We start from the raw sequence: 20249 nt of genomic DNA on the forward strand, positions 1-20249 counted from the left end.
TGAAATAGCACTTTCTCCCAAATATTCAAAAGGTGACTCTGATCCACATAGTATTTTACTCTGTATAAACTTATTTCGCAGTTTTCCTGCTGGTGAATCGCTCTGATACTATTTTGTCACGTCCTGAGCTCATGTCCGCACCGGCGCGACTGCACAAGAGATCCCCTACACAGAAACTATTTCATATTCTTCCTTGTTTACGAAAATTGTTAACTTAAGTTGTTACAAGAATATATTGTAACATGTTGTAAAATATTTTAATCTTTCATTTTCAATCAACGTAGAACAATAGTATAACACATCAATTCCTCTCAAATAAAAACTTCTAGGAATTTTTCACTTGAAGACAATACAACAAATTAGCTAACTATGATACTTTATTTCTTTTTCATTTCTAGTATTTATTTTTTAAACTTTAAATTTAAAAAATTAACTTATTAAAGGATAAAAAAAATTTTGATTATTAAATTATTAAAGTTGGACATGGAATAATAATTAAGAAATAATATATTTAGTTTTATGAATTAAATTTGAAATAATATGATAAATTATAATTTCACTCTTTTATTAATTAAATAAAACCGGGTGATTGTAATTTTTATATAATGATCTGATTGATGTCTGTTGAATAATTTAATGTTGGGATAAATAATAGTTGCAGCTGAACATTTAAGATAAACATGAATTTTTCATCATTAAGCGAACTAAACAAGCCTTAGAATATTTAACTATTTTTAATCTTAACAAGGTGATTAAGGCTAAAAAGCTAATATATTGAAAATTGAAACAGAAAAATTTTAGATTTATTATTAATGATATATCATATTAATGTTATAGGCAAAACCTTATGTGAGACGATCTCACAGATCGTATTTTATGAGACAGATATCTTATTTGAGTTATCCATGAAAAACTATTACTTGTTATGGTAAAAATATTACTATTTATTGTAAATATCAATAAAATTAACCCATCTCACAGATAAAAACCTACTCAATGTTATATTAAAAGTTCAAAAGGAAGAATAAAAACATACAGACTAAAAAGAGTTGAACACACATATATGGATTGAATTTGATTTATTTGACAAGCAAACATACTTCATTAATTCAACAAAGTAGTCGCAAATGTATTTCCAGAATTTTAAAATGACGTACTACAAAACCAAATAAATATCTGAGTACATCCAGACCAGAATCAATGTTCAGAAACCATAACGTAAATTTTGAAAAGAAAAATACTTCCATTAATAAGCACATAATCCTGCTCAAGGCACACCTCAAACACGAAAGTGCAGCGCCACCTCCCAAAATTTTCAAGAATCTGCTGCGTTCTTAATGAACAACTACAAACAAGATATAAGCTCAACGTTCACCACGAGTCCTTGAATTTGACCAAGTGGGCCTTGATGCACCGCCACCAAGTGCTGGTTTAGGTTCATCCCGCCACCGATCACCAAATTGAGGTGCTCGGTCATCCATTCTGCGGCCAGTAGACCACTTATCTGTTTCAGGAGGTGGGGCTTGGCCCCCACCCCCACCCTCAGCAGATGCCCTTCTGAACCTTGGGACATACACACCAGCTGACGGTGCTGCTGCAATTGGAGCAGGTGCTGCCTCGACTGGATGCGACATGACGGAGGGCTCGGTTCTTGAGGGAGCAGGAGCTGATCCTCTCAGGAGCTCCTCTCTCCGTAGCCTTTCTTTCTCCTCCAACTCCAACTCCCGCTGCCTCTGCTTTTCGGCAATTTCATCCAGCTTGGCCTTTCTCTCAGCATCCTCTTTCTTACGCCTCTCCATCTCTACAGCGTACAATGGTACAAAAAGAAAGAGTTATATCACAAGCGACAAGTGGAAAGACGTACAACAATATGTATTTTACACGTTTATATTATCTTTCTTGATGAACAAAGTAAACTTCTCAGTTTACGCACGCTAACGTACAAAGCTTCAAGACACGAACGAACATAGCCTACACATCGTGTTAAGGCTGAGGGGGTAAAACACCAATGTTCAGTTTGGCACGACTTGATTGCTTTCCTAAGCACATCTCAAATATGTTTAAAATAATAAGACGTGATCATAATAACTTTTTTTAACTTTGACCAAAAGGGGAGGGGTCCGCTATGAAGTGTCGGCGCATGCCACGTAATATAAGTTAACCATTCCTCAAATGTAAGTCTCAAAGGCAATTTCTCTGAAAATAAATAACAGCAGTACAAATAAAATTTGAAATGGGGAGAAAACCTTCAAGCTTCCGTGCTTCCTCCTCCGCATGCAGTCTTTTCTGTTTTTCTTCCTCAGATATTAGAAAATATATCATCTTCCTCTTAGTCTCCCTTTCGTGCTTCCGTGTCTGGATAATTTGGCGAATTCTTTCATCCCTCTCCTCCTTAAGCCTGTTGTACTCAGCTCTTCTATGGTTAAGCGCTCTTTGTTGGAATATTTGCTGAATAAACATCAACGAAGAATACAACAAAGTGAATACAATTATACATTTATCAGAAAATGCAACCAATGATTAGCAATTCCTTGAAGAGTGAGCAAATAACCCCCTGAAGATAGATGAGCTTAGAAACAAACGGTAGATTCAGTTCACTATGATTAAAAGTTAAAGAACTGAATGGCACATGTTAAAGGGAGACATTACAATCTCATATTAGCACATATAAACTATGAGATTACTGGTTCGCTACTTCGAATTTGGAGTTGCTGATTCTACTCCCCTTTCCATGAACTCAAGCCAAGACCATACGTGGACTAAAATGAACATAACATTGGGATGAAAATAATAGGGTCAGATATTCAAAGCTCTACGCAACAGAATCATTTTTCTCACCTTGAGAGAAATAATTATTTTATTCTTCGGGCAAGAAAGAATGATCAGTTCAAGCTCAAAAACAACACACTTATAAGCTCTAAGCGTGATGGTAAGAAAATATTAACCTATTTTTTAAGACAACAAAGCATGTCAAGAGATAACAATTTGAGAATATAAGCTAAACAAAGCTCCTCACAAGATTGAAGATATCATAAAACCACCTAGTCATTTTGGCTCTTGGGTCGGGTCTACTCTTACCAAGTATATTCATTAGCCCAAAAAAGTAGCACCACAAACCTTAGGCCCCCACAACTAGATCCAACCAGATAATGATGTTTATCTCATAACCAATGAGCAGCATAATAAGTCTGGTATCTAGAAATATAATAACTACATAATTACAAAGAGTTAATGACCTTGTTCACCAAGGTCCGTGCTAGTCTCATTTTTTCCTGCAAGTCTCCAGTATGTCTCTGTCTGCTTAAATCAATCTCTCGCTGCATCAAGAAAACACACGGATCGGTCACTTCATAAATAAAATGGACTGTTGTAGCGAGCAAAAAATAATGTCGTCAATTCTACACACTTCCAATAACAGAATTTCACAGAAGCAAATGACACAATACAAGAGAAGTTTCAGGCCTAAAATACAACTCATTCAGACCTGCTGCTCGAGTTTGTGTAAGACCTCTTCTTCCACCAGACGCTGCTGGAATGCAGCATCAATAAGTGGTGCAGCCTCTTCCCTTTTTGCCCTCTCCAAGTGATCCATTGTCTTGGCTAGTTTCTGTAATTTTTTCTCCATTTCTTGCTTCTCCCTGAGTTGCTCACTATGAGCCAGGTCCATCAAAGTCTGTTTAGTTATTTTTTCCTACATCCAATTAAAATGTTGGTCAACAAAATGTCATATAAGAATACAATCTAGTTATAACTAGAGGAAAGGTTTAACTCACTCCTTCTAGAACTTGTTTCTTCCCTTTCTTCTTACTGCGTTTTTCAGCTTCCAGTAGTAAAGCCTGGGCTTCCTCAAGCTCGCGTTCCTCTATTTCCCTGAGAATTCTTTGATTTTTCATTTGCTCAAACTCTGTAGCAAGCCTTTTCTGTTCTGCCTCTTCAGTTATCTTTAGTAATTTATGCCTCTTTGCCTCCTCTTCTCGTTCCTTAAGAATACACAAGTCATTGGCAATAACTTAGATGCCTTCTATCATCTTTATATTAAATTTACACTTCAAAGATGAATTATATGACATCATTATTGAAGAAAAATGGACATACCATCTCCAAAAGCTGGCGCTCGTGTTCTTCTTTGCGTTTTTCAATTATTGATTTGCGTGCAAGGAGTCTTTTGTGTTCTTTCTCGATCACTTCCACTAGATTAAAAAGTCTATCCTCCAATTTTGAAGTTCTCTTTGCAGGAGGGAAGATCATGACCCTTGCTTTGCTGAGGGATTCAGAAAATGTGGACAGGTGGTCTCGTATGCCTTCTGATTCGAGACTCTGAAATGAAAATTATGGATACATCGTATAAATTGGTGGACGGTGGGATAAATAAATCAAATGGTTCCCCAATTTCGAAAAGTAAAAAAATGCGAAAAAATAATTAAAATTGTCAAATTTTCAAGGTCAGAACACAATGTGTGCCATATCAGAAAATATTTCAAAGAACAAAATGGTGGATTTACCTTATTACCAAAGCAAATGGCACTCTTCCGATAATCGACTTTCATTTCTAAAAAATTATTCTTGACCGCATCCACAGAAATCTTCTCAACAACAGAAAAATCAAAGAAAGGAATGATCATCGACAGGTTATCAATATTCATTGTCTGATAAACCTTTGAGACCTGGATACATTAAGGTAGAAAAGCAAAAGACACCGAGTCATATTACAAAAACTGCAAGACAAAAGTATTGATCAGGGAAACACAACTGACAGACAAGCTCACCTGCTGAAGAAGCCTCAGAGCTGCAAGCTTCTCTATAGAAGGAACATACTGAGACAGTTGTACTTCTGGAACAGAAGAAGCAGCAGCAATCCTGCCCCCAAGCTTTGAGATTTTTGTTAACAAGGGTTGCACTTTGAATGCCAGATCTAAAGGAAGAAACTCATGTTCTAAAATATGATAAAGGTCCTTCACTTCTTGAATTACACAGGTCATTACACCTTTCGTTACCTGACAAAGGCAAAAGGCAGGAATAATAATGTAAGAAATATAAAATTGGAAAACAAATGTAGGTTCTGGCAGTTCAAGAAGAAACGTTCATTCTCCTCATTAATATAGCTCATTCATACAACAAAAGGAAAGGCAGCAGGTAAATGGGTTTGAACATCTAACAAAACTTAATAGAATCATAGAAAGACCAAAACCAAATTATTTAAATGCGTCCGAGATAATTACCAAATCCAAAAGAAGTGATGACCTGGAAAGCTGAAAGAAAAAAAAATAATCAGTCAACAAACATAAGGAAATAATTGTAATAAGACGAAGCAGAGATCCAGGTAAGATATGATTATCACCACTTCTTTGTTCTCAGGCTTGGTTTCAACATCAAATGCAATAAGGCTGGCCACTCTCAAACCTCGTTCTTTCTCATTCTCAAGCTCCCAATGAGATGCACCATATGAGCGATCATAAGGGGGCACGGATAGTGCAGATAGAACAACTGATGAGGCTATCAGCTGCAAATCCTTCTGGTTTAGGTTCTTATTAAAGCTCTTTTGAAGCGAGAAAAGCTTAAGCCAAGCATACGCATGATAAAGATGGTTGGATGACATCCAAAATATTTCAGTAAGCTTGGAATAGTAGATAACCATCGAGGATGGTTTAGGTGTCTTTTTAACCATAGACATCAACCCATGTATATCCTCGATAGAACGAAAAGCTTCCTGCAAGTAATTATTAAAAAGAAAAAGGAAAAAATCATAAAAAAATCATCAAATCTTGTAAATTAGTGAGTAGCAACTTGAAGCATGCTCGCAATTCAAGTACGGACAGCAAAGTGAATAAACCTGCCAAAGTTCAAGTTCGGTCGCAACTTTCAGCTGTTCAAATCTGGTATCGAGATATAACTGCAAGCTTTCTGGTGCAGCAAGATCAGGCCTGTCTCTCTGGTCCCTGTACTTGTTAAGGTTTGTTAGATGATTCCGAATGATTTCACATAGTCGCCGAAATTCTGTAGTCCGTTTGTATTGCTTACAGAACTGAAAGGCACGGTGCGCAGTCATCTGTACAGGAAAATGAAGGAAAATGAGAAATCGTAATTGATACTTGATAGCAAGAACATATACTTTCTTTATGTACACAAAACCAGCTGATCAGTATGCTTTTGAACTTTTAAACTGACGAATATCAACATCGAGACAGAGTGAAGCAACTAGCCAAAGCGATCATGAAAATAAGTATCTGACAGCGGGGAGTATGACACTATATCACCACAAATTCCAAAAAGAGACTAGAGTGGTTCCCAAGAGGTTCATGATGACCTTAAAGAAGGTCCAGTTACAGAATATTATCAGCTTGAGACATCCATCAATGTTAACTTGCAGTCTGCAGATACGAAAGCACATACTTCCAAGATCACCAAGTCTATCTTCAAAATAGATTTTATCCAATGGGATGATTGCAAGTGCAGGGGACAGACTATAGATAAAATAAAAAGAAATTATGTCCACAACAAACAAAAATACAGCCGTTAAATAACATCTAATGATTCTACTACATACACAGTTCAAAAAATAAAAGAACATTGATATTTGAGTAAGTCCAAAGTCCTTTAAAGGAATTGAGCCCATTGTACACCATTTTGGGAAATCGACGAAGTCATTAGGGTGATGCCAAGAGGAAGCAAATACTATTTCAGGCTTCACAACACAACAAATCAAACTAACTAAGAATAAAATCAATATCTACATTACAAACTACTAATCAATGAATAACATCAGTATTTCTGAATTAGTACGAGTATTAATATAGGGAAAAGAAAAACTCACTGAATACAAGGTCTCCAATCTTGAGTTGTTGCGTAAAATTTCCAACACTGTTCTGTATGTCTCCCACAGGAACTTAAACCATGGTGTGACAAGTTCGCGATCAGATCTGTCTTTTCCTTTCTCCCCACTGACATAGCTTAAAAGAAGATCTTCAGGCCGTTTATCAGCTTCTAAGTCATCAACATCCAGGGCCACTTCTAAGGCTTGCGCCTGATTACGTGCAAGCTCAGCTTTCTCAGTAGCCATATGCATGAAATGCTTTATAACCTCCTCTAGTGAAGTAATATTAACTTGCTGGCATATACCACGATACTGAATAAGACCATCCTTAGCATGTCTTCCCCTTCTCATGTCAACACATAGCTCCACATACTTCAACATTATCTTCTCATGTGTCCTTGTCCATGCTCTGTACCTTCTGGAGGTGATGAAACCGTGAAGAGCTTCAAGGGCTTCTTGCTTTTGTCCAACATTTATCAACTCTGCGTAAACAGATTTTTAGGTTTATCAGTAACAAGTAACAGAAAATGTGAATGGAGAACTAAATTTACTTTCAACCAATAGCGGGCATGATGAACTTGGGATGAAATGTTGATTTGTCCATCAGAAAACACGGTATATCCCGTGGGACTCGAGGAAATCGCCGTCTGTTTTACACCAGTGACCACAAACAAAGCTACTCCCTCGTCTAACTAGCACACATGGGAAAATACGACACATAAACTAAAGGGGCTCTCAGTCTCTCACTTTCTCGAACGACAAGGTTTGAAGGAAAAAGGTAATTCTAAATTGCTGACTTGAATCAACCATATTTATAGACATGTGGAAACACAACAGAAGTAGGAATTACACAGGCCCGTTTAAAATAGATAGCATATTTAAATCTGTCATATTTGGCGGTCATATATCCAATAGATATCAAAATATGCTGTCGCCTGTCAGAAAGTAACTTTCACTGGAGAAGATTGTGATACTTGACCGTATAATGACTGATGAGTAACCTACCTTCAGCTCGCTTTAAAGCATTCTCTGGTCTGGCAAATGTAGCCATCTCGCAATTCTAACGGTGATTCAGCTGTAGAAGAACAGACATACAAAAGTCAATGTGACCGAGTGTCAATAGGGCTAGTAACAAGAAAATTAGTCAGCTATCCAAAACATAATTCCATTGCACTAATAATCATGGATTCAATCAATGAAAGAAATCTTGTGAAAAATTATTTTATCACGGTTTTTGACACCCTCTGACCTCTGCTTTGAAACTGGTTACCAGGATTTTCGCAGGAGTTGAGGATATTTAGACTTTGAAATTGCATTAAACTGTTAGATAGGACTGGATTTAAAACTAAATTTGTATATAAAAAAAATTGATTAGTGTGTTTAACTAATATAATCCCATCAAAAGTGAACGCATCTTACGGGACTTAAATTACAAAGAAACATAAAAATACTTGTTAATTTTATTTCCCATCGTTCCCCGACGAAATATTTGCTAGGGGCGGGTGCGGTGCAAAAGAACTGAATGTTAGCAAAAGAATCTTGGATAGAGCTCGAGCCCAAAAAATTAAAAAATTTAGTCGAGCCTATCGAACTCGAATGTCGTAACGAGCCAGAATCAAACGACCAACATAATCATGCGAAAGCCGGAAAAACAAAATCAAACGTCGGGGAAGGAGATCAAAACCATCGGAAAAAGAAAAAAAAAACATAAAACAGATCCAACAAAAAATCCACATAAGGATCCGAAATTTAACATGCCCACCAATAACCGAAGTGTGAAGACTGGGTAGAAGAGTGCGACGAGTCCCCAATGGACAAGGCCGCGTCGGAGAAACAATCGGTGGCGTCTCGATCTGTGGAAACCGGAGTGTTCAAACAAGGTAAGAAACAGGTGGCGAAGGCGAGGCGAGGCGAGGCGCGGCGGAGGACAGAGATATTGAAGCGAGTGATGGCCGAGGGTTTTTTAGGACAACGTCGAAGGGATGGATCGAAATATCGGAGGTAAAAAAAAACACAAAAGCAAAATCTGATGTTAGGGTTATGTATTAATAAAGGAAGCTTTTATGTCTGTCTAGGGTGTGTTTGGTACGTCCTAACAAACTTGTTGATTAGATAAAGATAACAAGCTTGATAGATTATTAATCAAAATTTATGTAATATAATAAGATTATTTGGTTTAATATTTTAAATGTGTGATTAGTTTTAAAATATTGCTGAATTTATTATTGTCTCATTAAAAAGTTTACTTATTTGGTTTAATATTTTAAATGTGTGATTAGTTTTAAAATATTGCTGAATTTATTATTGTCTCATTAAAAAGTTTACTTATTTGTTATCTAATAATTTTTAATATTACACACACAACCGTTCTCCCCACACACACACACACACACACACACACACACACACACACACACACATATATATATATATATATATATTATAGATTTTTGAAATTTAAGGAATTATTTTGACACCTCGAATTATTTCTACATTTTCACAACCTAGATTTTTGAAATTTAAGAAAAATTTATGTCATTAAATATTGTAAAAGTGATTATTTTTTTAAAAAAATTATTTTATTTTGGAGAGATATTATATATATATATATAATTTATTGTAGAGAGTTTTTTTAAATAATAAAACTTAAAACTTTATTATGTATATAATTTATTGTAGAGAGTTTTTTTAAATAATAAAACTTAAAACTTTATTATGTGAGTTAACCCAAGGATTGTTTATTAAATAAAATAATCAAAATTTCATGCGATATGACATAATTTATCATTTATTTTTTTATTGCATAAAATAAAATAAATATCCCAAAAATTTGAAAACTTCCCAAAATGTCATAACCCTAGTCTACCGATGGATTTATAATAAAAACCTATCTTAACTAGTAAAAAAAAAAAAAAAAAAACTGAATAAGCCTCGAGTCTCGTCCAATAAAAATTAAGTTCATCTAATTAATCAAAATAAGTTTTAAAAAACCCGTAGCTAATGAATTAATGGAGGACATGAATGAATTGGATTGATTCACATTGAACTTCCAAATATAGTTTTTCTACATCTTGTCTTTCTCAAAACATCACGCGCATTAATGATCCTTTCTTGATTTGCTCGTTGATGCAATATTAGTTGAAGATTAAATGATTTTAAATGCACAAATTTTCAGAATTTAAATTTTATTTCGAATCTTAACGACCTTGTAAATGGATAAATTTTATTTTATTTTTTTTAAAAAAAAGAGGCAATACTCACCGAGATTCTGTTTTTATTATCGTTCCTTGCCACCATTAACGTTAGGAATTGGAAGAAGTGTAACCTTCCCTTGAAAGATAAATCAAGGGCAATGAATAAACATACAACAATATAGGACTTGAATTGTATGGAGATTATATGCATTTCAAGAATCAAAAGATGGGAATGCCTCTTTTGTAAGGAGATTTGAATTGGGACAAACAACAAAGTAGATGCTCATATATACTAAAGTTTAACAGAAACACATGAGGAAGCTTCCCCCTGTTTTGTGCCATCCAAATTTGTGTACCATCCTACACAAAATCATCTGAAAGATTCATCCAAAAACTCTGGAAATTCAAGCAACAAGATAGCCTTCTGTATTCACCAGTAACCTCTTCTGGGCTTTCGTGTATTCAAGATACGGCCAAATGTATCCAGTGCATCTGGGAATTTACGTATTCTGAGGAATCCCTTTATCATGGCCACTTCACTGTCTGCAAACTTTGCTTTCTCCATTATTTTGTCTATGAGCTTTAAAAGAGTTTCCTCCATATTTAGAGCACATAGACCTTCGGCCAGCATGTTGAATGAAGAAGATTCTGGGAGAAACTCCTTCTCAGTCATTTCAAAGGCAAAATCAACAGCCTCTGCAATGGGACCGCCACCAGAGCAAAGCCCTCGAAAAACAATTTTGTATGAGACAGCATCGGGAGGATCACACTTTCCCTCCATTTCCCTGAAGAATCTCATAGCTTCGTTGACTCTTTTCCTTTTGAAAAGTGCTTGGACAATAGGATTGTACGCCCGTGGCGTCAAAACCATTCCTTTCATCTGGATACTTCTGAGAAGTCTCGAAGCAACCTCGACTCTACCAGCTTTACACAGTCCCTGAATTAAAGTTCCATATGTCACAACATCTGGTTCGCACCCATTTGAGGTCATGGTTTGTACTATATCTGCTGCCTTTTTTATGTCTCCTTCTCTGCAAAAGTGAGAAAGGACCGAATTGTAAGTGAATTTATCGGGTTTTAGACCTTCCATTATCATTTGGTCCATAAGCTGAGCAGCCTCTTCCATCCTCTTGCTTTTACTGAGACCGTCAATAAGGGTATTATAAGTCACCAGATTTCGAGAAACCCCTTGTACTTCCATCTGATCAAATATCTCCCCAGCTTCTTCAATTCTTCTACTTTTGCAGAATCCATCAATCAACGTGTTATAAGTTATCACACTTCTTGCACAGCCACTCGATTCCATATCTTTAAGCAATTTCAAGGCTTCATCGAGCTTGCCTTTCGTGCATAGGCAATCCATCAGTATGTTGTAAGTGAACTCATCTGGTCGACAACCTTTAGCCTTCATCTCGAAGAATAATTCCATCACGATGCTAAAGCGTCCAGTTAAGCACAGGCCTTGTATAAGGGAATTAAAGGTGGACACATCAGGCAGAACACCATTGCTTGTCAGAATACGTGCGAGTTCAGGTAGCTTCTTCCACATGGTTCTCTTTGCACAAGGTGCTAATAATGGTATTATACGTGACTGCATTTGGAGAACAATCTCTAGAAAGCATCTGATTGACAACTTCGATTGCCTCTTCAACGTCTCCGATTCTACATAGTCCTGATATGACAGAGTTAAACGTGAATACATCTGGATCAAAACCCTCCTGAAGCATCAAATCCAGGACCTCAACAGCATGATTTACAAATCCCACTTTGCACAAACCACTTATCAATGTATTGAATGTGAAATGGTCAGGACAAAACCCCTCATTAGCCATTTCTTGCACAAATATCAAAGCTTCCTCAATCCTGCCCTCTTTGCAAAACCCATTAATCAATACATTAATCGTGACATTACTCCACGGACACCCAACCTGCCACCATCTGTTCTCTAACTCGCAATGCTCCTTCTACATTACCCTCCTCAACATAACCCTGCATTATCGTTGTATAAGTCTTGTCATCTGGTGCTAAACCATAGTTGGGCATCTCCTCCATCATCAACATTGCCGGCCTAATTTGATGTGCCTTACACAATGCCTTTATCAATATATTAAAAGTTGAAACATCCGGCTTCACACCGTAATTCAGCATCCTAGAATGCACGCTCTCTGCCAGTATCAATTTGTTCCCCTCAACAAGAACATTTAACAAAAAGTTATAGCTATGAGTTCCAGGCCTCACCCCATACTCATTTTCCATCAAATCGAGAACTTCAACTGCTTCATCATACAATGAAAATTTCGCATAACTACCAATTAAAACAAAGAAAATTCTTTCCACCGCCTCAAATTCAGAATGCTTCATACCATCAAGTACTTGTCTCATCAAATCAAATGACCCTGCCACGCCGAGCTTCCGAAGTATTTCCTCGTATATTGGCAAAGTAGGCGCAAAATTGGGCTGCTTCGATGCCCATTCGAATACGCGAAGGGCTGACGTCCCGTTATCTTCACCACGAAGTGTGTCCAAAAGTTGTTTTGGAGTGAAGTCCGGGGAAAGTGAAACGCTTGAAACACTCGACGAAACGGCAAACGAGGGTGGGTTCAGCTGCTTTACGTGATTTATGGTAAACGTGAATGAATTAATTTTAATGGGTTCTGAAATCTGTGGAAAAAGAAAAGGGTGGCACTTCAGGCAAGATGAGAACGTCATTTTTTGTCAATCATACAAGCACTTGGTGTGCAAGACAGACTCTGAACAGTGTCGACCAAACCGAGAGGTAGACCTAGACCAAACCGAGAGGTAGACCTAGACCAAACCGACAGCGCAAAACTTGGAAAAGCGAATTGGATAATGATTACCAAATATCAACGCCCACATTTGGAATTGGTTGTAAATGAAATAACACATCAATGCAAATTGATTTCCTTCATTTTATATCTACAAAAAAAAAAAATCCTCATTTATGTTTGCTTTAACAAAATAATTTTGCTTGATAGAAAAAAATAATAATATAAAAATATTAAAAATTAAAAAAAGATGTGTCACAAATCAGGCATAGAATACACAAATGACGGACATGTTCTTTATAAAAAAACAACGTTGTCGACTTATTTTAATATAAAGACAATACTAAAAATTATTTATGGATGAACTGTTTTTTGAACAATAATTAATCACAAAAAGTTGGATGGATAGTTATTCAATTTTGAAGGGGCGAATGCGAAAATGTTTGAAATTCGAAATTAATCACATAAAAAGCAAATATATTTATTTATTTTTAGGAGTAAGGTAGTCAAATCCTACATATTAATCTTTTTAAAAAAAAGAAGAAGCAAGGAATGGTAAAAAAGCTGACTTTCTATTAAACCCTAAACCCCGATTTTCAATTTCCAGTTTTCTCCAGCTTGAATACCAAAATCGGAACTTTGCATCGCAAACCTGTCTCTTTCGATTTTTCCAAAATCTGAATTCAATTGACATGGCGTTCGCTGCTTTTCGGCGCATTTTGAGTGGATCTTCGGCGCCATCGCCGCTTCTTCGCTCGCGCTTCGCTTCGATTCGACCCAGCTCTACCCTCGTTACTCTCACTAGTCCTAAGCTCTTCATTAGCGGTATTCGTGTAGCTAAATGTTTGATTATTCGTTTAAAGAAATTGTTTTTATAATTTTTGTGAGCTTTTCTGTTTCATGGCACCTTGGTGTCGAAGTAAGCGTCATAGAGTGGATGGTGAATCGATTTAAAAGCTCATCCATTCCGTTTTTTTTTGTTACGATTTTATGTTAATTTTTGAATTTGTATTGTGTTGGTAGGGGGATTTTACATCAGATTCCTGTGCTCTATTAATGTTTGGTCGGGCAATTTATATTCGTTGTTGTAGAACTAATGCTATTCCTTTGTCTTTTGCTTGCTTCCACTTTGATATAGTTGTCTGAAATATGTCCTTCCTTTTAAATGTAGAAGCCAAGGAAAGTGTTCAAATTCTTTGATTGAATGAATGTTTTTTTTCTTTTCTTTTCTTTTCTTTTTTTTTTTTTTTTTTTTTGTCTTTTCACTTGCAGCGTGTTAATGTTCCTGAGCAGTCCTGAGAACTCTTCGGTTTGTATGTCTAATGTTTGAACCTTGGTGTTAATTTAGCTAAAACTTCGTACTTTGTGTCTGTAGCTTCCGTATTTATCTTCCCTAGATGTCATGTGGCAAACGAAAAATGGTGTGGGGGAAAATATGGAATACAAATTATTGTCCTATCTACCTCGAGATGGATTTGAAAATTTCTGAATTGTTGATTAAACCATCACCAATAGTTGCATCTGGATGTTAAAGAGAGTGACATGTAACATGGTTTTTAATTTAGACAAGTAATAGAAGTGTCAAAATGTAGTATCTTAGGTCATGGTATCATCCTTGGGAGGTCTCCAAGTTAAATTTATAGTGTATGTATAAGGAGTTTGGCATTACTCTTGTATCTCTTTACTTGCATGCTCATATATGTATGTGCATGATACTTGAAATTGATTGGTCTTATAACTAAAGTTGGAAGACCAATAGATTGTAAGCATATGGATGCTCATGTTGATCTTATCTCCGGGGCTTCTTCCACATCTCTGTAACCTTGAATAATTTTTCACTTTAGGAGCAACACTATTTATCTTTGCACATCCCTGGCTTGCACTTACAAATTCATCCGTCCTTGCAAGCTATAACCTGTGGCTTCTATATCTATTGAAGCCTACTTCGAAAATGTCATCTTTCTTGCATCTTATCCTTGCAAAAAGTGTGTATTCTTTAAACTCACTTCAATGCTCAGTCTAATATAGTTTTCACAACTCGCACTATCCTTCTCACAGGAAGAAGCATTATGTATATATTGTAATCTAGAGATTAGGATGGAACTGCTTTAATGGGTTTACTAATATCCTGAAGAAGAAAATAACCTGATAAAAAGCTACATGTCTTGTGCTTTTATGAGCTGGGAGATGCCTAGGAAGAAGCAATGTCAATTTCTGATCTTCGTTATTTTGCATGTCTTTAATGATCATATCTTAAGATGGACCAACACTTGTCTTGATGTTGACAACACAGGTCTTTCAAGAGTCACGACTGATGAAAATCTTTATAATGCCTTTGCTTCGTTTGGCCGGCTTCGCGAGGGTAAGCATATATCTCCTGATATCTTCTTAGACAGTTTTCATTGTTTTACCCAACTGCACTTAATTTATGAACTATAAATTTCTATTGATGTTTGAAATATCTTTTGGATATAAATTTTGAAAGTTGATTTGACATGTGATAAAGCTAAAATGTGAGTTATATTATACTTATTTTTTGATAGTTGATTTGGAATATGAGAGATTCATTTGATTGAAAATTTTTGAAGAACTTTTTGAGTTGGGTTCTTGAATGAATGGATAAAATTTTAATTTTTTTTATTGAATTGCCGAGAAATTGAGAACCCAAACAAACAGAGCCATTGTCACTAATCGACTGGTTCAATTTCTAAACTGTTTTGTTTGTTATGCAGCGAAAGTGATAATGGACAGAGCGACTGGAAGATCTAAGGGGTTTGGTTTTGTTACTTATGAGACGGTTGAAGAAGCTGAGAAGGCGCGAGAGGGTATGAACGCCAAGTTCCTTGATGGGTGGGTGATTTTCGTTGATCCAGCTAGGCCGAGGGAAGCGCAGCCTCGCCAACCTCCTCGACAAGATATGCAGTTTAATTCACAGTCTACTGACATGGGGTTCACAACAAACAAGACAATTGGATGGTGTGGATGATGTTTTATGGTACTTCTGGTATGGAATTGACGGGTTTCCGAGAAATCAACTTGTATCGGATTGAGGGATATTGGCTTCTGTGGAAACAACGAACCTTTTAAAATGGATTTATGGATTCGTGATTTCAATAGAAAACAAGCTTCTAATGAATTATTTTTTTCCCACGACTTTCTAAGCTCTGCATATCGGCGAACCACATAATAATGATGATGAAAACACACTTTATCTATATAAGTTTTTTCTTCAACTGTATTTCAATTAACACGGTAAATACTTCTAAATATTTCGCGATAGAATTTGTATGGTGACCACAAATACTTGATTAGATCTGTCATGTCGCGTGAAATACATTTACCATGTTATACATTATTACATTAATCGATATATCACATATTCCACGTCGGGTTCACATGATCATAGGTTTATCCGTCAAGGAGCGAGTCTTACGAACTATTCACCAAACTTATTTCTGCAACCCAAGTGCAAATTACGTATCGCAATGGAATTTGCCATTAGTCTTGCCAAATACTAGGGGCACTATTCGATCCAAAGATAAAAGAGAGGATTAATTCGGTGATAATCAAACCAAGAAAATCAAAAGAGGAGTATGAACCCCAAAGTACATTACACCAAAATCTTTTAAACATGGTGGTACTACAACCACAAACACTCATCCGTTTCACTTGCAAGATAAACTGGCTAAAAGACTCACCATTTGTTATTTATTTATTTACATGGTGAGATAAAGGAAACACACTAATTAAGAACATAAAGTTCCTCGTTATGTAGCTTCTGCTACTGGAAAGAGCCACCTGTGACAGATTTCTTCAGAAAACTACCTCCACGGAAGGGGTATGGACTCCCGACATTAAAATTTTAATACCCATCACAGGCTTGCTAAAACCGATCAATCCATTATCATCACGTATAGGCTTGACCTTGTTACCCTCATAGTTCTTATGGACTTGTTTCTTGTCTTTGCCCTTGCTGCCTCGTGAAGATTTGCCTCCTCCCTTCAGCTTGTTCTTCCCATACCTCTTGCCATCATTGCGATAGCGTTGATTCTTATTTGATGGAACATGAGATGCTGCTGTTGGAACTGGATCATAGACATCAGGGGCCCAGGTCACAGAGACCTTCTTAGGTTCAATACCCAGCTTTTCACGGCTACCTTTCATGGCAGATACAATCTTTGATGATTCCTGAGGTAATTGCATAAAGTTCAAAATAACAACAATAATAATAATAAGAGCTGTTAAAAAGAGGATTTTCAGGGCCTGAATATATGAACTATGCAGTTTCTTTTCTCCAAATTAGGGGTAGAATGTGATGTTGAAAGATGAAAATAAAAGTGTACTCGTAATTGATTAAAGAAACAATATTATGTGCACAGGTTGACATAATGCTGGCATCTGCTCTTGCAAATGTCTTCGGCCAAGATATCACTTGGCACGGTCCATTTCACAATAGAAAGCTTATACACTAATAAAAAACCACTAACATGAACTGGCCAAAAGATCAGATGGAAGACTTACAGGCAGCGATATGGATTGTGAATAGTGTGGATCAACAGATTTATCACATTCATTTGCTTCAGAGACTTCAGCAGTAATAACGTCCTCCTGCTTTAGTTTTCCAACCAACAATCCATGTACAGACGATTTAGGATCACCAGGAAGCAGAAATGTTGCAGACTTGCTTAAACTTTTTTCAGATGCTGAACTACAGAAAATTTTCTTATCCAAATCATCTTGTTTGGCTTCCCTTACCACATTGCCAGTAACATTCTTGTCAGTAAATTGGTAGAAGCTACTGGTTGATAGTTTGTTGTCCTTGGCATTAAGAAATTCACTCAAACATGTCTCAAGGTCATTCCCTGAAAGATTCCTTAAGTTGCGGTGATCACAGCGGCAAGGATCTGCAGCAGAATCCCCATCGTTGCTTTTATCTTGAGAAGTTGGTGAATATAGAGAACACACTTCCATCTACTGCAGTAAAAACTGAAGAGTTCCATAAATACCGCGCCAAATTTGATAATCATCTGTATTACAAGGTATAATGGACTCAAAGCATATGTTTTTTAAATAACTCAAAAACTTCATACACTCCTGGGAATCCTTTAAGATAATAACTCAGACTCCATGAATATGGAATCAAGTCAATTTATCAACCCATCACCGCACTGAACACTGGTTTCACCTCAATAATAAAGCAACCCCGAAACCGATATGTCGTTTTTCCACTCTTAAAACAATAAACTAATGAAATGGCAAGAGATTTTAAAATTTGGGATAAATATTTTTTACATCTCAAACGTGTTTCATCTTTAATTCTAACCAGCATGATCTGACCTTGACTTCAAAATTCATGGAAAAATTATAATGGCCACGTATGAAGTATTCAATTTACTATGACACAGACAAAATATAGCAAACGGGATGGATAATAAGATCAATACTAGGGTATCTATTTGGCGCTAGTGAGTAACTGAGTAAGGGCGGCAGACACATTACATATATTCCACTAAACAAAGCGTAGTAAAAACAATAAACAAATCGTCAAACATTTCACCATGTCCCTACCTTATATTGATTCCGAGCTCCTTAAACGCAAATTCTCCGCAATACGTACTGAAGCGATACCAACCAACAGAAAACCCAAAAAGATCCGTAAATCTCGATAGGTAATTTCAGATCAAAATTTTTCCCACGACCAAACGTTTCAGAAATCTTCAAATACTTTAACAATAGTAGATGGAAATCAATAGATAGCGACAAACCCCCGTCGAAAACAGACACCGCACCCAAACCAATCAAAGATCAGAGCAAATATTAACTACTAAGATTACCACGCCGATCACTTTTCTGAAGATATTTCAGACGATGAGAAAACGAGCCGCCACAATAGGACGTCCTGTGTGGGAGCAAAAGCAGATCGTTAGAAGGCACCGAATGCATAGTTCGATGCTCCCTGATTCACAATTCGCCAGTTTATTTTAGGAAAAGAAAATCCAATACGATCGAACTTGGCAGATAGATTGATTTTCAATTTTCAAAGAAAATGGAGATTGAATCGAAAAGTCAAATCATCGGCATCGAAAATGGGAACCCTAGGCCATGACTGAATGAGGATAAGCGGATCGGATAATGAGAATAGTAGTTACAGAGCATTCATCGTCACATTACTCAAATGACCTTTATATCCATCGGATTCTTTTCAAATATCTACTGTGCATATATATATATATATATATAAATTTGAGTATGTATTTTATGAGACGATGTAACATATGGCGAGTTGATCTGATTTATATTTACGATAAAAATAATATTTTGATATAAAAATAATATTTTTAATTAATAATATCGGATCAATATCTGTTTCACAAACATGTTATATTATTTCAAAAGGTTTTTAAGTAAATTATTAAGCATGAATAAACTTTTTTCATTACCCATTTCAAAATAGTATTTAACAAAAGTCCAAAACAATACATAAAAACAAAACAATATGCAAATCGTAAAATAAAATAAAATAATAAAGATTTTTTTTTCTGCACGTATGTCAATAATAGAGTATTATTGACTTTTCTAAACGAAAAATATTGGCAACGAAAACATCTAGTTTGCGTTAATTTTTCACAAAAGCAAAAGGGATTAATCACCTTCATAGAAAACGAAGCCATCCAATTAAGGACATATGTCTTATAATCGAATCCTGAGAAATCTTTTCTTTCTTTCCGAACCAGCATTAACCGGTGAACCAATTAAAAATGAGTTGGATTGGTTCACGTTTAAATTTTTTTTTATGATCATCTGAAATTTAAACTTTGTTAAAAATATTATTTTAGTAATATTAGAATTTAACTAATTTAATAATATTACAGTCCGACTGTACGTTTGAACCAATTTGACCGATTGAACCGCTATTTTAAGATAAATCAGTTAGTTTACTGATTCGGTGATTCGGTTATTAAAACATTGTTTTGAAGTGTAAAAACTAAAGAATGTTATTGAGATAATGATTGCAAATCACTTTGTAAAAGAAAAAAATCACCAAAAACTCCTAGTCTTTCTAGGTTCTAAAAATCCTCAGAAATCTCCAACCCTCCTCTATCTCTCTATGTCATCAAGGTATGTTCGTAATGTATGTATGCAATTGCTCTTGGTAACAATTTTTTGATTTGCACGTGAAATCGAAGTAGCATGAATTCATTAATAGAGATATTAGCTAGAATGTAAGTTGCATGTAATTCTTGAAATCGTGATATCGTGAAATCGAAGGATCGTGAATTCTTAGAAATATAATAGCATCTTTATTAGCTTGAAATTGGGCTAAAAAAAATTTCATTGATGATGGTCAATTCCAGTTTATGATGGGCAATTCCAGTTTATTTTTATTGGTTAAATATTTCATTTCTTTTGAAAGTCTTTTTGTTAAGAATTTCGTAGCTTATCGAAGTATCGGTTTGA

At 35.8% G+C, this 20249-nt stretch overlaps 3 protein-coding genes and 1 pseudogene across 6 annotated transcripts; 1 reads left to right on the top strand and 3 right to left on the bottom strand.

The window, feature by feature from the left end:
* Positions 1-1064: 1064 nt before the first annotated feature.
* Positions 1065-8835, bottom strand: LOC142526189 (eukaryotic translation initiation factor 3 subunit A-like). Of its 2 annotated transcripts, none has more exons than XM_075630444.1 (14): positions 8595-8835; positions 7817-7886; positions 6812-7293; positions 5831-6046; positions 5339-5707; positions 5220-5249; positions 4767-4994; positions 4503-4664; positions 4096-4317; positions 3774-3980; positions 3485-3691; positions 3237-3317; positions 2247-2448; positions 1065-1801 (listed from the first exon to the last, which is right to left on the bottom strand). In XM_075630444.1, exons 2-14 carry the CDS (start codon positions 7860-7862, stop codon positions 1365-1367), a joined length of 2889 nt encoding a protein of 962 aa, XP_075486559.1. In that variant the 5' UTR covers positions 7863-7886; positions 8595-8835; the 3' UTR covers positions 1065-1364. The 2 variants fall into 2 exon arrangements, with proteins under 2 accessions (XP_075486559.1, XP_075486556.1); XM_075630441.1 differs by having other exon boundaries at positions 8574-8835.
* A 1284-nt stretch (positions 8836-10119) lies between these two features.
* On the bottom strand, positions 10120-12944 carry LOC142526204 (uncharacterized; annotated as a pseudogene).
* A 376-nt stretch (positions 12945-13320) lies between these two features.
* Positions 13321-15944, top strand: LOC142526212 (organelle RRM domain-containing protein 2, mitochondrial). The gene is made up of 3 exons (XM_075630464.1): positions 13321-13616; positions 15085-15153; positions 15524-15944. Exons 1-3 carry the CDS (start codon positions 13484-13486, stop codon positions 15775-15777), a joined length of 456 nt encoding a protein of 151 aa, XP_075486579.1. The 5' UTR covers positions 13321-13483; the 3' UTR covers positions 15778-15944.
* A 378-nt stretch (positions 15945-16322) lies between these two features.
* On the bottom strand, positions 16323-18959 carry LOC142526222 (uncharacterized). 3 transcript variants are annotated; one of them, XM_075630494.1, is made up of 3 exons: positions 18360-18959; positions 17313-17762; positions 16323-16979 (listed from the first exon to the last, which is right to left on the bottom strand). In XM_075630494.1, exons 2-3 carry the CDS (start codon positions 17760-17762, stop codon positions 16605-16607), a joined length of 825 nt encoding a protein of 274 aa, XP_075486609.1. In that variant the 5' UTR covers positions 18360-18959; the 3' UTR covers positions 16323-16604. The 3 variants fall into 3 exon arrangements, with proteins under 3 accessions (XP_075486609.1, XP_075486601.1, XP_075486591.1); XM_075630486.1 differs by having other exon boundaries at positions 17313-17765; positions 18360-18957; XM_075630476.1 differs by having other exon boundaries at positions 17313-17777; positions 18360-18957.
* Positions 18960-20249: the final 1290 nt, after the last annotated feature.

This window comes from Primulina tabacum, chromosome 2, assembly GCF_025594145.1.
Source record: "Primulina tabacum isolate GXHZ01 chromosome 2, ASM2559414v2, whole genome shotgun sequence".
In the NCBI taxonomy this organism is placed as follows: Eukaryota; Viridiplantae; Streptophyta; class Magnoliopsida; order Lamiales; family Gesneriaceae; genus Primulina; species Primulina tabacum.

Coding starts and splice junctions, on each gene's coding strand:
- LOC142526189 (XM_075630444.1), bottom strand. CDS start 7,862: ATGGCTACATTTGCCAGACCAGAGAATGCTTTAAAGCGAGCTGAAG. Junction 3,318..3,484: donor TACACAAACTCGAGCAGCAG/GTCTGAATGAGT, acceptor TTCTTGATGCAG/CGAGAGATTGATTTAAGCAG. Junction 1,802..2,246: donor GGAAGCACGGAAGCTTGAAG/GTTTTCTCCCCA, acceptor TGTACGCTGTAG/AGATGGAGAGGCGTAAGAAA.
- LOC142526212 (XM_075630464.1), top strand. CDS start 13,484: ATGGCGTTCGCTGCTTTTCGGCGCATTTTGAGTGGATCTTCGGCGCCA. Junction 13,617..15,084: donor TCCTAAGCTCTTCATTAGCG/GTATTCGTGTAG, acceptor TTGACAACACAG/GTCTTTCAAGAGTCACGACT. Junction 15,154..15,523: donor GTTTGGCCGGCTTCGCGAGG/GTAAGCATATAT, acceptor TTTGTTATGCAG/CGAAAGTGATAATGGACAGA.
- LOC142526222 (XM_075630494.1), bottom strand. CDS start 17,762: ATGGAAGTGTGTTCTCTATATTCACCAACTTCTCAAGATAAAAGCAAC. Junction 16,980..17,312: donor CACAATCCATATCGCTGCCT/GTAAGTCTTCCA, acceptor CAATTACCTCAG/GAATCATCAAAGATTGTATC.